This window comes from Pan paniscus, chromosome X, assembly GCF_029289425.2.
Source record: "Pan paniscus chromosome X, NHGRI_mPanPan1-v2.0_pri, whole genome shotgun sequence".
NCBI classification, from domain to species: Eukaryota; Metazoa; Chordata; class Mammalia; order Primates; family Hominidae; genus Pan; species Pan paniscus.
The window spans coordinates 68,297,662-68,311,164 of NC_073272.2; the positions used below are offsets into that span (position 1 = coordinate 68,297,662).

General features: G+C 49.4%; 1 protein-coding gene across 2 annotated transcripts in view; it reads left to right on the forward strand.

Annotated features, from left to right (window-relative positions):
- The first annotated feature begins 1,366 nt into the window (after positions 1–1,366).
- The window catches only part of STARD8 (StAR related lipid transfer domain containing 8), a 78,056-nt gene continuing 65,919 nt past the window's right edge, over positions 1,367–13,503 (forward strand). For both annotated transcript variants that reach the window (XM_008970005.5, XM_055106379.3), the window contains exon 1: positions 1,367–1,600. In XM_008970005.5, the coding sequence (XP_008968253.2) occupies positions 1,556–1,600 (45 nt within the window). In that variant the 5' untranslated portion in view covers positions 1,367–1,555. The remainder of the gene's footprint in view (positions 1,601–13,503) is intronic.

Here is a 13,503-nt window from a genome sequence, read left to right on the forward strand (position 1 = left end):
ACTGAGGGTCACAGAGTAAGTTGTAAACAGAGCTGGGGGGACCCTCACAGAGCCTCTGGACAAACCTCCGGACAAAGCCACTGATGAAGAAAGTCCCCGAAGGCAGGTAGAGGCTTGCTTAAAGCAACCTAGGACCTTCCAGGGTCCCAGGACCTGGCTGTTTGCCTGACTAGCTTGGGTCTCTGAAACAGAAGTGAGGCCAGGGAGAGTTAGTTATTCTGGGCCTCATGATGACATGTGCCTCCAGAGACCCAAGCCTGGCCTTTTGCCATGGGGTCCCTGGGAGCCTTCTGGCTACCAGCCATGGCACCCTGCCTTCTGATGTCTGGGGAGGGGCTGAGAGAGGGGGAGGGTCACTGCTTCTTAATGACTTTCTGCCCAGAAAGCCTCTAGAACTGCCTGCTGCTGACTTTCTTTCCTTTCAGGGCATCCAGAGGGTTCAAGTTTAGATTTCAGGCTAAACTTCTGGGCTTAGAGGGTCCTGAGCATGGGACTGGATAAAGGAGGGAAGCCATCATCTCTTCAGATGTTCAGAAAAGGGCATACACCCAGTCTATCTGAGCTGGGAGAGAGCTGCTGTTATGCCCTGGGGCAGGGGGATGGATGAAATGGCATTTGAGGGCTCAGATTCTCTTTGGAGCAAGACCTGACTTCCTATGGACTCCCAGGAGCAGCAGGGGAGTTCTGAGAGGAACTGTGATTGTCCAGAGTGGAGTTTCTTTGAGACTTGCCCTGTACCTAACCCCAAACAGATTTGGTACTTAGAGACCTCTAACCCGGCATCTCATTGTACAGCTGGGAAATCTGAGACCCAGGAGGAAGGGGCCTCTCCGAGATGCCACGGTGAGTCAAGAGTCCTCACTTTAGAGGGCTGGAGAATAATCTACTGAGGCAGGGCCAGGGCGCCTGTCTGAGAGGGGCTTCTAAGGCTGCAAGCTTTTCCCCTTCCGTGGACTGCATTCACACCTTGTTCGGTCCTGCTGGGGCCGGGGCTCTCCTTCCTTGCCCCTTTTCCTTGGCACTCTTTCCACAGGCCCTGTGTGGTCTGGGCTCTACCGAGAGGTCCCCAAGGAGAGCTGGCGTGTCAGTCAGCCAAGAAGCAAGCAGGCAGGCAATGCCAGCATGCAGGTGGCGGGGCTGGCAGGGGAGCCGGCAGGGGAGCCGGCAGGAGGGCCGGACACCCGGAGCCGGGGAACTGTAATGTTCAGGGAATTTCAATTGGCATTGCTGTCCCGTTCCAGCCAACTGGCTAACGGTGCCGAGTTTGAATCAGTGACCCGCCTCCTGGTCCCTCCTCCTTAGCCGGCCTCTCTCCCTCCCTCCTTTTTTCCCTCCCTCGGTGGCCTTCCAGGAGGCGGGAGGCGCCCGCTGTCGAGGCAGCTGAGCCCCGGCAACCGCTGCTCTCCACCTCTCCCCTCGCGGGGCCGGCTCATGGAGCGCAGGGCCCGGGCTGGCTCTCGCCGAGCCCCGGGCCTCTTTTAGCCTCGTCCCCAGAGAGGGAGGAGCCGGTGCCCGGCACAGCCCCGCCGGCCCTAGAAGCTCCCCAAGCGCCACCATGCCTCTGCTGGACGTTTTCTGGTCTTGCTTCAGGAAGGTGAAGGTAAGTGACTGGCCAGCCCCAGCCCATCCCGCTGCTCAGGGGGGAAGGAGGCAGATGTGGACCACTGCGCACCAGCTGGGAAAACGGACCAGACGGGCTTCTGAGACTACCTGAGGCTCTCGGAGTTAGAAAGGCTTGGGTTCAAGTCTCACCTTTGTCACTTAACCAGTTCTGTGACCTTCTGTTGCATTCCCATACAAACAAGTCTGCTAGTTGGCTCTTTTTAATAAAACTCGCCTCTGTTGCTTCCTGGATCTTGCCACAAAGGCAGGATACTTAACCTCTCTGAACCTCAGTTTCCTCTCAGCTTTAGAATGAGGACCATAGTAACACCAACCTTACGGGGTGATGAGGTTGGTGTTATTGTTTACATAGCAAATGTATGCAAATCCAGGAGATAATGTGTGTAAGCTTCCTAGCAGGATGCCTGGTGTGGAGCATCCACACAAACAATGGTATCTATTATTATTATTATTATTAATTTCTATCCATATATATAAAAGCACATACTCTGTGCTAGGCACCACTGGAGCTACACAAAGACAAAAAAGTGCTGGACACAGTGGCTCACGTCTGTAATCCCAGCATTCTGGGAGGCCGAGGTGGGAGGATCACTTGAGACCAGGGGTTCAAGACCAGCTTAGGCAACATAAGGAGACCCCCATCTCCATTTTTTAAAAGAAGACAAAGAAGGACATGGCTTTTGTCCTCAAAGAGAATATAAGAAAAGTGACAAATATTTACCAGGCACCTACTATATGCCAGACATTGTGCTAAATAGTCAGTTTGTCAGTAAATATTTGTTGAGTGTCTACTATATCCTGGCCATGGGGGATACATGAGCACAGCCGAACCCACAAGTGTGTGTAAAGCATGATTCCACTCTCAAGAACCAAGAAACTAATATTTATTTAGTATCCACTATGTACCAGACCTAGGCACTTTTAATTCATTCATGTGGCAGTGATCTTCAGCACAACCCATTGTTTTCCTGCTTTTATAGATAGGGAAAAGACACTGTGAATAGTTAAGAAATATTTACAAGGTTGCTCAGATATGACTGGCAGAGCTGGGATCTGAGCTCCTAAGTCCATGCCTTTCTTGACGCTTTGTGGTTTCCCACAGTCCAACCCAGTAGGAAGACTTTCAAACGACTAGCCTGACTGTAAGACAGGATGAAAGAATGCTGGGACCTTTGGGAAGGAAAGATCCATTCCACCGGGAGGGACTTGGAGAGGTTTCACAGGAGGTCACATTTGGGCTGAGCCTGAGGCTTAAAGGAAGAGAAGAGTTTGTCAGTCCAAAAGTGGGGGAAGGGCATTCCAGGCATGCCTGGCAGAGGGAACTTCGTGAGCTAGAGTTTGGAGGCAGTCAAATGGTAGTGGGCTGGGGGAAAGGCTTCTTTCGTGATGTGGCTCAAATGTAGGGTTAGAGAGGATAGGAGCTTGAGAAAGGGAAGCAGAGACTACTTCCCAAAGGGTTTGGAATTAATCTGTGGATTCATGGTCCTCACCTAGTAGGGGTCCTGAATGAGATTTTTCAACCATCTGTGGTGGAATGAGAGAAAAGTAGGGATAATGTCGTGCAGTGTTCATAAAACTAAATTAATTCAACTCAAAGGACTATTCTTTATTTGGAGACTGTTGTGTCCTTCCTGTGGGGGTGGGGATTCAAATGATCTTTCTCCTACAAAATATGAGTGAGAAATTTTTTAAATGTCTGCCCTCAGCAAAATTACAAAGTTTGCGACATGCTGATTGTTTCCCTATTTATTTATTTAAGAACGCTTTCCTCATCCATGAAATCTGAAAGTCTGGTGACTACTGTTTTGGGGAATAAGGGGCTGATTTCAGTATAATAGGGATATAATTAAGTGGACGGTTTTAGAAAAAGCACTCCAGCAGTAGTGGGCAGGGATGGTGTGGAAGGGACCAAGTGGAGATGCAGAGGCCAGGAAGGAGGCAGCTGCAGTGGAAATAAGGATGGGAGAGGAAGAAATGATAGAGAGCTGGATGGAACGATAACGACGAGGGAAGGGAAAATTAAAGTGCCTTTGAGGTTTGACGCCCGAGAGGCACCTCTGTCCCCTACCCCAGTTAACTGTTCTAGGTGCTTGGCATGGATTTAAATCTCTTTGCACTCATTACCCCAACTTCTCAGATGCCCAGAAAACATGTCCTAACCCCTGTCAGCCTCTTAGAAACTGTTGGGCTAGGTTAAGAGCGGTGGCTCATGCCTATAATTCTAGCATTTTGGGAGGCCAATGCGAGAGGATTGATTGAGGCCAGGAGTTCCAGACCAGCCTGGGCAATAATGAGACCCTTTATGAAAAATTAAAAAAATTTGCTGGGCATGGTGATGCATAATGGACACCTATAGTCCCAGTTACTTAGGAGACTGAATTGGGAGGATTGCTTGAGCCCAGGAGTTCAAGGCTGCAGTGTGCTATGATTGCACCACTACACTCCAGCCTGGACTACAGAGCAAGATCCTATAGAAGAAGAAGAAGGAGGAGGAGGAGGAGGAAGAGGAGGAGGGGAGGAGGAGGAGGGGAGGAGGAGGAGGAGGAGGAGGAGGAGGAATAGTAATTATAGGTATGGTGTCACGCCTGTAATCCCAGCACTTTGGGATGCCGAGGCAGGTGGATCACTTGAGTCCAGGAAATCAAGACCAGCCTGGGCAGCATAGTAAGACTGTGTCTCTAGAAAAAAAATTTAAAATTAGTCAGGCATGGTGATGCATGCCTGTTTTCTCAGCTACTTGTGGGGCTGAGGCAGGAGGATGGCTGCAGTGAGTCATGATCGCACCACTGCACTCCAACCTGGCCATCAGACTAAGGCTATGTCTCAAACAAAACAAAACAAAACAAAACAAAACAAAACAAAACAAAACTGGTGGGCTAGGACAGCCCCAAGAGAAGGTTGAGGATCTCTATCATGGGTCCCAGACGTTTGCACACATTCACTTATGAGTGTGTCCACAGAGGACATACACGTGCATTTGTGCATATTCAACCCCACACACATATGCACAGGCACACCATTCAAGTGTGCATACACACATACATAGAGACGAACACACATATACCCTGGCACAAACAGGCAAATGCACATGTACACACAGACAGTGCACATTCCTAGCATGATGTAGACTCACACACATATGCATGCATGCATATACAGAGGTAAGCACACAGGCACATCAGATACATACCCTCCTATGCACAAGCATGAGGGACACACAGAGACACAGCCAGGCACATCTCCAAAAAGCCTGTAGACATACAAAAGCATGCACACGGCGTGAAGGTCCACGTGCATGCACATGCATATGCACAGGTCTGTGGTTGCTCATGTCCTTGGCAGATGTGAATCAACACATGGCTGGATCTCAGGGCTAAGAGGCAGCCTGCCAGATCCACACACTTGGACTGCGTGCTCCCTTTTCCAATGCTGCTGCTTTGAGGCCCCAGTCAGAAAGGCAGGCTCTCTGGGCTCGGGAGCTCAGTCAAGGGCACAGGCTGCTGTGAGCCACCCTCCCTCTCTGAGCCAGGCCCCCTGAGTGCGGGAGACTGAGGGGTTTGAATGGCCGGGACAGATCCTGTCAGAGCTGAAAGGGCCCTCTCAGATCATCTTATTCAAACTTCTCATGGTCCTGATAGGGAAACCGAGCCCCTTCCCTCCCCCACCATATGGAGCCCTCCATCAGCTGAAGAGGTATGAGGAGGGGTGAAGCACACAAACTTGGGTTTCAATTCCACCCCACACCCACAGGCACACATACTAGCTGTGTGCCTTCGAGCAAGTCTTCTCCGAGCCTCAATTTCCTTGTTTGCAGAATGACACTAATCAGTGCCTGCCTCACAGAAATGCCACGAACATTTGGTGGGTGGGTTAAGTCTTTTTTTTTTTTTTGACCGAGTCTCGCTCTGTTGCCCAGGCTGGAGTGCAGTGTCTGCTCATTGCAACCTCCACCTCCCGGGTTCAAGCGATTTTCCTGCCTCAGCCTCCCGAGTAGCTGGAATTACAGGCGCCCGCCACCACGCCCAGCTAATTTTTTTTTTTTTTTTTGTATTTTTAGTAGAGACAGGGTTTCACCGTGTTGGCCAGGCTGGTCTCGAGCTCCTAACCCTAAGTGATCAGCCCGCCTTGGCTTCCCAAAGTGCGGGAATTACAGGCGTAAGTCACCACGCTCGGCAAGGCTGTGTCTTTAAAGTGCCTGACATGGAGTAGGTGGTCAATACACATGATTTGTTGGAAGCAGCTTCCGAAACTTGTGTACTAGAGGCACCACAGCAAAGAATGAGGGTTATTCTATATTTGAAAATTCCAGGGTTAGGGTCTCAGGTCCAGTCTGCTCCTTTGCCACAACTCCTCAGCCCTCTACTTTGACTATGCCTGGGTCTAGGAACAGAAGTGATCCATTTGGGAGATGAAGGCTGACACCCCAGAAGCCAGGGATGGTGGGAAGGTGGCAAAAGGCCAGGCCAGGGCTCAGGATTGCTTTGAGCTGCTCTTGTGTTAGGGGCAGCCAAGGGACAAGACGTTTAAGTGTGAGATGAACCCAGTATAAATAGTCCAATACGTGTTTGCTGTGTCTTCCCCTGGAGGCCAGTCAGGGCCCGGAAGGCATCCATGGCCCCTTGGTACAACCAAGCATGCATGAGTCAGTTTCTCACCCGCTCCCCCGCAACACAGCCACACACCCCACACTCCACACACACGAAACACACACCACACACACACCACAAACACATACACCACACACACACCACACACCACACACACACCACACACCACACACATACACCACACTCCCCCACACACACACCCCACACACCACACACACACACCACACACCACACACACACCCCACACACCCCCCCACACACCACACCACACACACACACCCCCCACACACACCACACACACACCACACCCCACACACACACCACACCACACACACAACACCAAACACACACACCACACACACACCACACCACACACACACACCACACACCACACACACACCACACACCACACACACACCACCACACACACCCCACACACCACACACACACATCACACACCACACACACCACACACCACACACACACCACACCACACACCACACACACCACACACACACACCACACACCACACACACACCACACACCACACACGCCACACCAAACACACACACCACACACACACAACACAGCACACACACATCACACACACACCACACCACACACCACACACACCACACCACACCACACACACACACCACACACACACCACACACACCACACACACACACCACACCACACACACACCACACACCACACACACACCACACCACACACCACACACACCACACCACACACACACACCCCACACACCACACACACACCACACACACCACACACACACCCCACACACACCCCCAAACGCACACCACACCACACACACACACACCCCACACACACCACACACACCACACCACACACACCACACACCACACATACACCTCACACCACACACACCCCACACCCCACACACACCACACCACAGCACACACACACCACAGCACACATACACCACACACACCACACACACACCACACCACACAAACACACACACCCCACCACACACACACACACCCCACACACCACACACACACCATACACACCACATACACCCCCAACACACCACACCACACACACACCACACCACACATACACCACACACACCACACCACACACACATGCCACACGCCACACACACACACACACACCACACATCACACATACCACAAACACACACACCACATACACACACACACACACCACATACATACAGAACCATTTCTTTGATGTATTCTTTTGCCCCCTTCCAGCACTTTAGCATGGTGTTATGCACATAAGGGGTGCCCGGAACACAAATCCTCCCTCATGTTACTCGGCTTCAGGTGGGCATATCAGGTCCTAGAGGGCACTGGCTTGGGAGGTGGGAAATCTGCCTGGAGCGCCATCTCAACCATGACCTCTGGATGACCTTGAGAGGGTCAATTCTCTCTCCTGTCCCTCAGTTCCCTCCTCTTATAGGTAGATAATCATGCAATATCAGAGATGAAAAGGCCCTTGGAGGTCATCTATTCCTCTTTCTCTGTTCCTCTCTCCAAACTACCAGTGAGGAAACTGAGGCCCAGAGAGGGGAGAGATGTGGCCAAGGTCTCAGAGGGCATCAGGACACAGCGGATTCCAATGTGGTCTGTGTAATACACCATAATCTCCCTACTCGTTCTGTGGCAAAATCCAAACACAACTTGTCTCTGGTAAAATCTAAAAGCATTACTGGGGGAATGTCTCTACACATGCCACACACACACATGCATACATGCACGTATGTGTTAACAACCCTGCCGTACCTACCCACAAGGCTTCTATGGGAGTTAAAGCAAATCATGGACAGACAGTCGTGTGGACTGGGAAGGCTCATAGAGGTGAACCTCCCAGTCGTGGGCCAACATGGGATCCCATGCTTTTCACTAGGCACCATACTCACATACTTAGGTCACGCACATGAGTGTGTATGTGCACAAGGGCTTTCCTGAGCTCGCCCAGGCACACATTCTCAAGCACCATCTCCTGTGAATGCGCTCATCCAAGTATGCATGAGACTTCCATGTGGCTGCTCTTATACCTGGCTTCCCAGGCACCTGTTCATATGGGTGTGAGGTTTCACACCCCCTGTGCAGGCTCACATTCATGCACACACACACACGCTCGCAAGTGAGGTGAGCATGCATCCTCCTTATGTGTGCTTGCCCACACCCCAGCCCCTCTCTGCCCCCAGGCCAGCTCTCAGCCTCCCAATCTGCCTAGGAGCAGCCTGGCAGGATATGGGGTGAACGTGTGACGATGATAGGGTGATTCAGCAATTTCACTCCCAGCCTCCAGGATGTCTCTCCTTTTTCATTCCTTTGCCCTTGTCATCCCAAGTAAGTCCGATTTGCCACATGCAGTGTGTATTTGTTGTGGAAGGGGCAGGGGGAGTATAGAGAATTCAGGGGTGCACATGAATGTATACAAACTCCTGGGGCTGGAAAGGGACCTCAGAGACTCCTTGATGCCATCACTACAGAGTTGCCTCTATCACATCTTACCAAAAGAATGGCCAGACACTTGCACGCCTCCAGTGATGTGGAGCTCACCGCTTCCTCAGGACACTATTGCAGATCCCTTCGTCAGTCTGATGTGTGTGTGTGTGTTTGTGTGTGTCTGTCTGTCTGTGAATAGAAGTACTAATGTACATGTGCACATATGAGACAGTATATACAGCTAGCCACGTCTTAATTACTTGTTCCAAAGAAATAAATTATGACATAAGACTCTCAGGTCATGGTGAAACCACGTAGAGGGGGAAAGGCAAGGGCCTATACTCCATAGAAGGAAGGTTCACTCGCAGGGCCCTTTCTGCAGAGTTCCACAGCCCACTCAAATAACCTGTCAGCTGGGTGATAGGTATTGGCCGCCTATATGTGTGAAAAATTCAGACCGTGGATTGTCCCTGACATGGTTAATTGTAAGATGCCTAGATGCTGGACATATGCTGTGTATCTTTGAGGCACAGGCCCATGGGCTAGAGCAAAATAATAAGTTGTGGTAAGGTTATTGGCATAGATGGAGCTCAAGAGAGTTGTGAGGTGGCTTCTGGGTGATCTAGGAAGCTTTCTGGGAGCAATTTTTGGGACCAGAGTAGAAGGCAGCTTAGTGTTGCCAAAGGAGCACTGGACACAGAGTGAGACTGACCTGGATATTACGTCCACCTCTGCCACATCTAGGCTGAGTGCTCCTGGGCCTGTCACCTCTCTTCAGTGGATAAGACTTAATGGAGTTGCCAGCGAGATGATGTCTGTAAAAGCCTGTTACAAGGTAGATGCTCCATTGAATCTGAATCTGAAGGGATGATCTTTGGAAGAAAAGGGCAAGGAGTGTTTTCAAGGCAGAGTGAGGTTGGAGACATGTGAGGGAAGAGTCATAGATCCAAGGGACTTGTCCTGAGTGGAGGTGTTGGGAGTGAATGGAAATGGGAAGAGGAGGAAGAACAAGAGACTTTGAAATTTGTCTGTGGGAGTTTGAACTTCATGTTCTTGATGCAGTGAAAAGACCAAAACATCTACATGGAGTCAAGCCCTTCACCTATCTGAGCCACAACTTGCTAGCTGTGTTGACCATGAGAAAGTTACTTCGCCTTTCTCAAAAGAAGACATTTATGCCGCCAAAAGACACATGAAAAAATGCTCATCATCACTGGCCATCAGAGAAATGCAAATCAAAACCACGATGAGATACCATCTCACACCAGTTAGAATGGCGATCATTAAAAAGTCAGGAAACAACATCAGGAGAGGGTGTGGAGAAATAGGATCACTTTTACACTGTTGGTGGGACTGTAAACTAGTTCAGCCATTGTGGAAGACAGTGTGGTGATTCCTCAAGGATCTAGAAGTAGAAATACCATTTGACCCAGCCATCCCATTACTGGGTATATACCCAAAAGATTATAAATCATGCTGCTAATAAAGACACATGCACGCATATGTTTATTGTGGCACTATTCACAATAGCAAAGACTTGGAACCAACCCAAATGTCCATCAATGATAGACTGGATTAAGACAATGTGGCACATATACACACCATGGAATACTATGCAGCCATAAAAAAGGATGAGTTCATGTCCTTTGTAGGGACATGGATGAAGCTGGAAACCATCATTCTCAGCAAACTACCTCAAGGACAAAAAACCAAACACTGCATGTTCTCACTCATAGGTGGGAATTGAACAATGAGAACACCTGGACACAGGAAGGGGAACATCACAGACCGGGGCCTGTTGTGGGGTGGGAGGAGGGGGGAGGGATAGCATTAGGAGATATACCTAATGTAAATGATGAGTTAATGGGTGCAGCACACCAACATGGCACATGTATACATATGTAACAAACCTGCACATTGTGCACATGTACCCTAGAACTTAAAAGTATAATTAAAAAAGAAAAAAAGTTACTTCGCCTTTCTGAGCCTTAGTTTCTTGCTCCAAAAAATGTAGATAATAGTACCCAACTTACATGGTTATTATGAAGCTCAAATGAGTTAATATGTATAAAGCTCTTAGAAAAGGGGCACATAGTAAGCATTGCTCATTTTTATTATTTGTACACTGGGGAGAATGATAACTCCTACCTTATAGGGCTGTAGTAAGGATCAAATGAGAATGATCCCAAAGCCTGTTGAGATGTTTATTTGTTGTTATCTTGGACAAAATGTCAGGGGGGGAGTTTCCTTAGGCTGAGAATAGCCTTAAGTAATTCATTCTTTCACTAGTTCAACCAAGCAATATTTATTCAGGGCCTACTATGTGCCAGACACTGTGTTAGGTCTTGAGGAGATAGGTAATGGTGAGCAAAACTGCTGTAGGTCCTCATCTCATGCAGCTTACTGTCTAGTGGATACAAAATGAGTTTTTCACACTCAACCCCCAAGTGCCCTGTTGGTGGGCACGATTGATTTAGTCCAGAAAATTTCAGTATATGAAACTGTTCAATGCGTTAACAGTTTTAGTTAATCTAGAACCTGTGATTGGCCATCCCACCTAGTCCTTAAGGCAAAGGGATAGCCATGCTGAAGTGTGAGTAATTCCTGCAACAGCAAAGTCTGGAACAATCTTAGGCTCAGCCCGGAAATGGGGATGGGGACCCCTCTGCCAAATTTGCCTGATCCGAAGCTCCTAACCCTTGCCCCATCAGCACAACTGGTGTGATTTACTCGAGTCATGTGAGATTGGATAATATTTGTTCTCGGGGGTGGAAGAGATGGGGACGAGCATTGGGAAGGTGAGATGGGGAGTAGGAAGCAAGGCTTCAACTCTGACTTAAGTCTCTTCAGATACAGATTCTTACTTTGCTTTTAGCTTCTTTGATGCCAAAAGGTGTACAAGTGGGAGGTCCCGGCGGGGTGGAGGATATACTTCCTATGGCTATGGTGGAGGTTGGGGGAGGCAAAAATGAGTTGGAAGAGGCTGCAGATTGGCAATACCAGACTTCTCTTTTACCCCCAAAGACTAGAGAAAGTTAGAACTAATACTAGCTAATATTTGCACTTGATCTTAGCCAAGAGGTCAGGAAGTGATACTAGCTAATATTTGTAGAGCACATACTATGTGGTGTACACTGTTCGAAACCCTCCACATATATTAACTCATTTCACCATCACAATAATCCTGCAAGGCAAGCTATCATTGTCATCATCCTCATTTTACTGAAACACAGAAAGGTTTAGAAATTTATCCAAGATTACACAGCTATTAAGTGGTGAATTGGGGATTTTTAACCCAGGTAATCTAGTTTCAAAGTCCACTATGTTCATGTAATCTGTGCTGCATTTCTCCACCTATAAAATGAGGAGGCTGGATTGGTTTATCTCTGAGTCTTTCCAGCTCTGACAGTCTCATTATATTTCACATGTACTTCTATGAACTTCCAGGCCAAATGAAAAAAAAATGCTGCTCCCAAATGTCAGTGATTTCCACTAAAGTCCCTCGGGAGGAGAGTGGGGAGCCCAGGCTCAGGGAAAAGAGCCGACACTGGAGCTTGGTCTTCCCAGCAGCCTCTAGGGCCTGAGAACAGCTGGGGACCTGGGAAGCTCTGGGAGCCAGGGCCTGGCCTGCATTTCCAAGTCACTTGTAACAATAACAAGGAGCAGCAGCTCAGGCAGCCTCTGCTGGGATTTGGGGTCAGAGGTTTCACAGTGGGTGGAGGAACAGAGCTCCTCAACTCCATCCCTCTGGGCAGCCCTTGAGCTGTTGCTGCTGCTGCTGTCAGGGCCCTTAGAGTCCAGGTCAATCAGCAGTTCCAAGGCTGAGGCTGCCAAGGGGCAGGGGAAAGGAAGTCCTGCACTTGGGGAATGGGAGTTGAGGCCCTGGAAATGGATGCAGGCTGACTTTCCCTGGCCCTTTCCTCTACCTTGGGTTGGTTGCCTTCTGGGAGCTGGAGAGAAGAATGTAGTATGATGATATAATGTCATAGATGGAAATAGGACACTGATCTAACAGCCCAGGTTCTGCCTCCTCTTCTCTTGTCTAAGCCTCAGTTTCCTTACCTACAACATGAGGAGAATATTCCCCACTTCATAATTGATTGTGATGATGACCTATGTGAAAAGGCCTGCCACACAATGGGTGCTCAGTAAATATGAGTTGAATGTAAAGATAGTTGATTGATTGCTCTAGGTGACCCTGGGCCCATAGCTTGGACTCTGTTTTTTCATCTATAAAATGAGGAAACATTTTTACCTGCCATTCCCTTCATTCCCTGGCTGAGGAGAGCCTAGAATTGGGGACATCCTGTGGAAGTGAAAGGACAGTAGAAAACACAGATGCGACTACCCTCAGGGTCAGGAAGTGGGTTGTTTAGGCAATTTCCTCATTCCTTCTATTCCCGCCCCTGCTCCCACCCCTGGTCAGACTAGTTTAGAGTCTGGAAAAGAAGCTGCATCCCACACTGGAATCCCCGTGTCTCTCTCCTCCAGCCCCTTCCTACACTCACCCTTATAGGGCGCCTCTCCCGGAAAGACTCTGAAGTTCTGGGCAGGAAGGAGGGTCCCTGTTGACTGGTGAGAAAGTCAAGTCTTTGGGATATTACATTCCTGAGATTATCCAGAGAACCCCTGGGGATTGCAGCTGCTGCTGACTCTCCTCCCTGGCCCTACTCTTGGCCTGCTGTGGACGTGAGGACTGTAGGGCCCAAGGCAGGAGAAAGATTGGGGGAAAGGCTCAAAGGCAAAGAGTCAGGCCTGGAGCAGCCCTGCAGGCCAGGTGAGGAGTCAGGATGGGGCAGGAG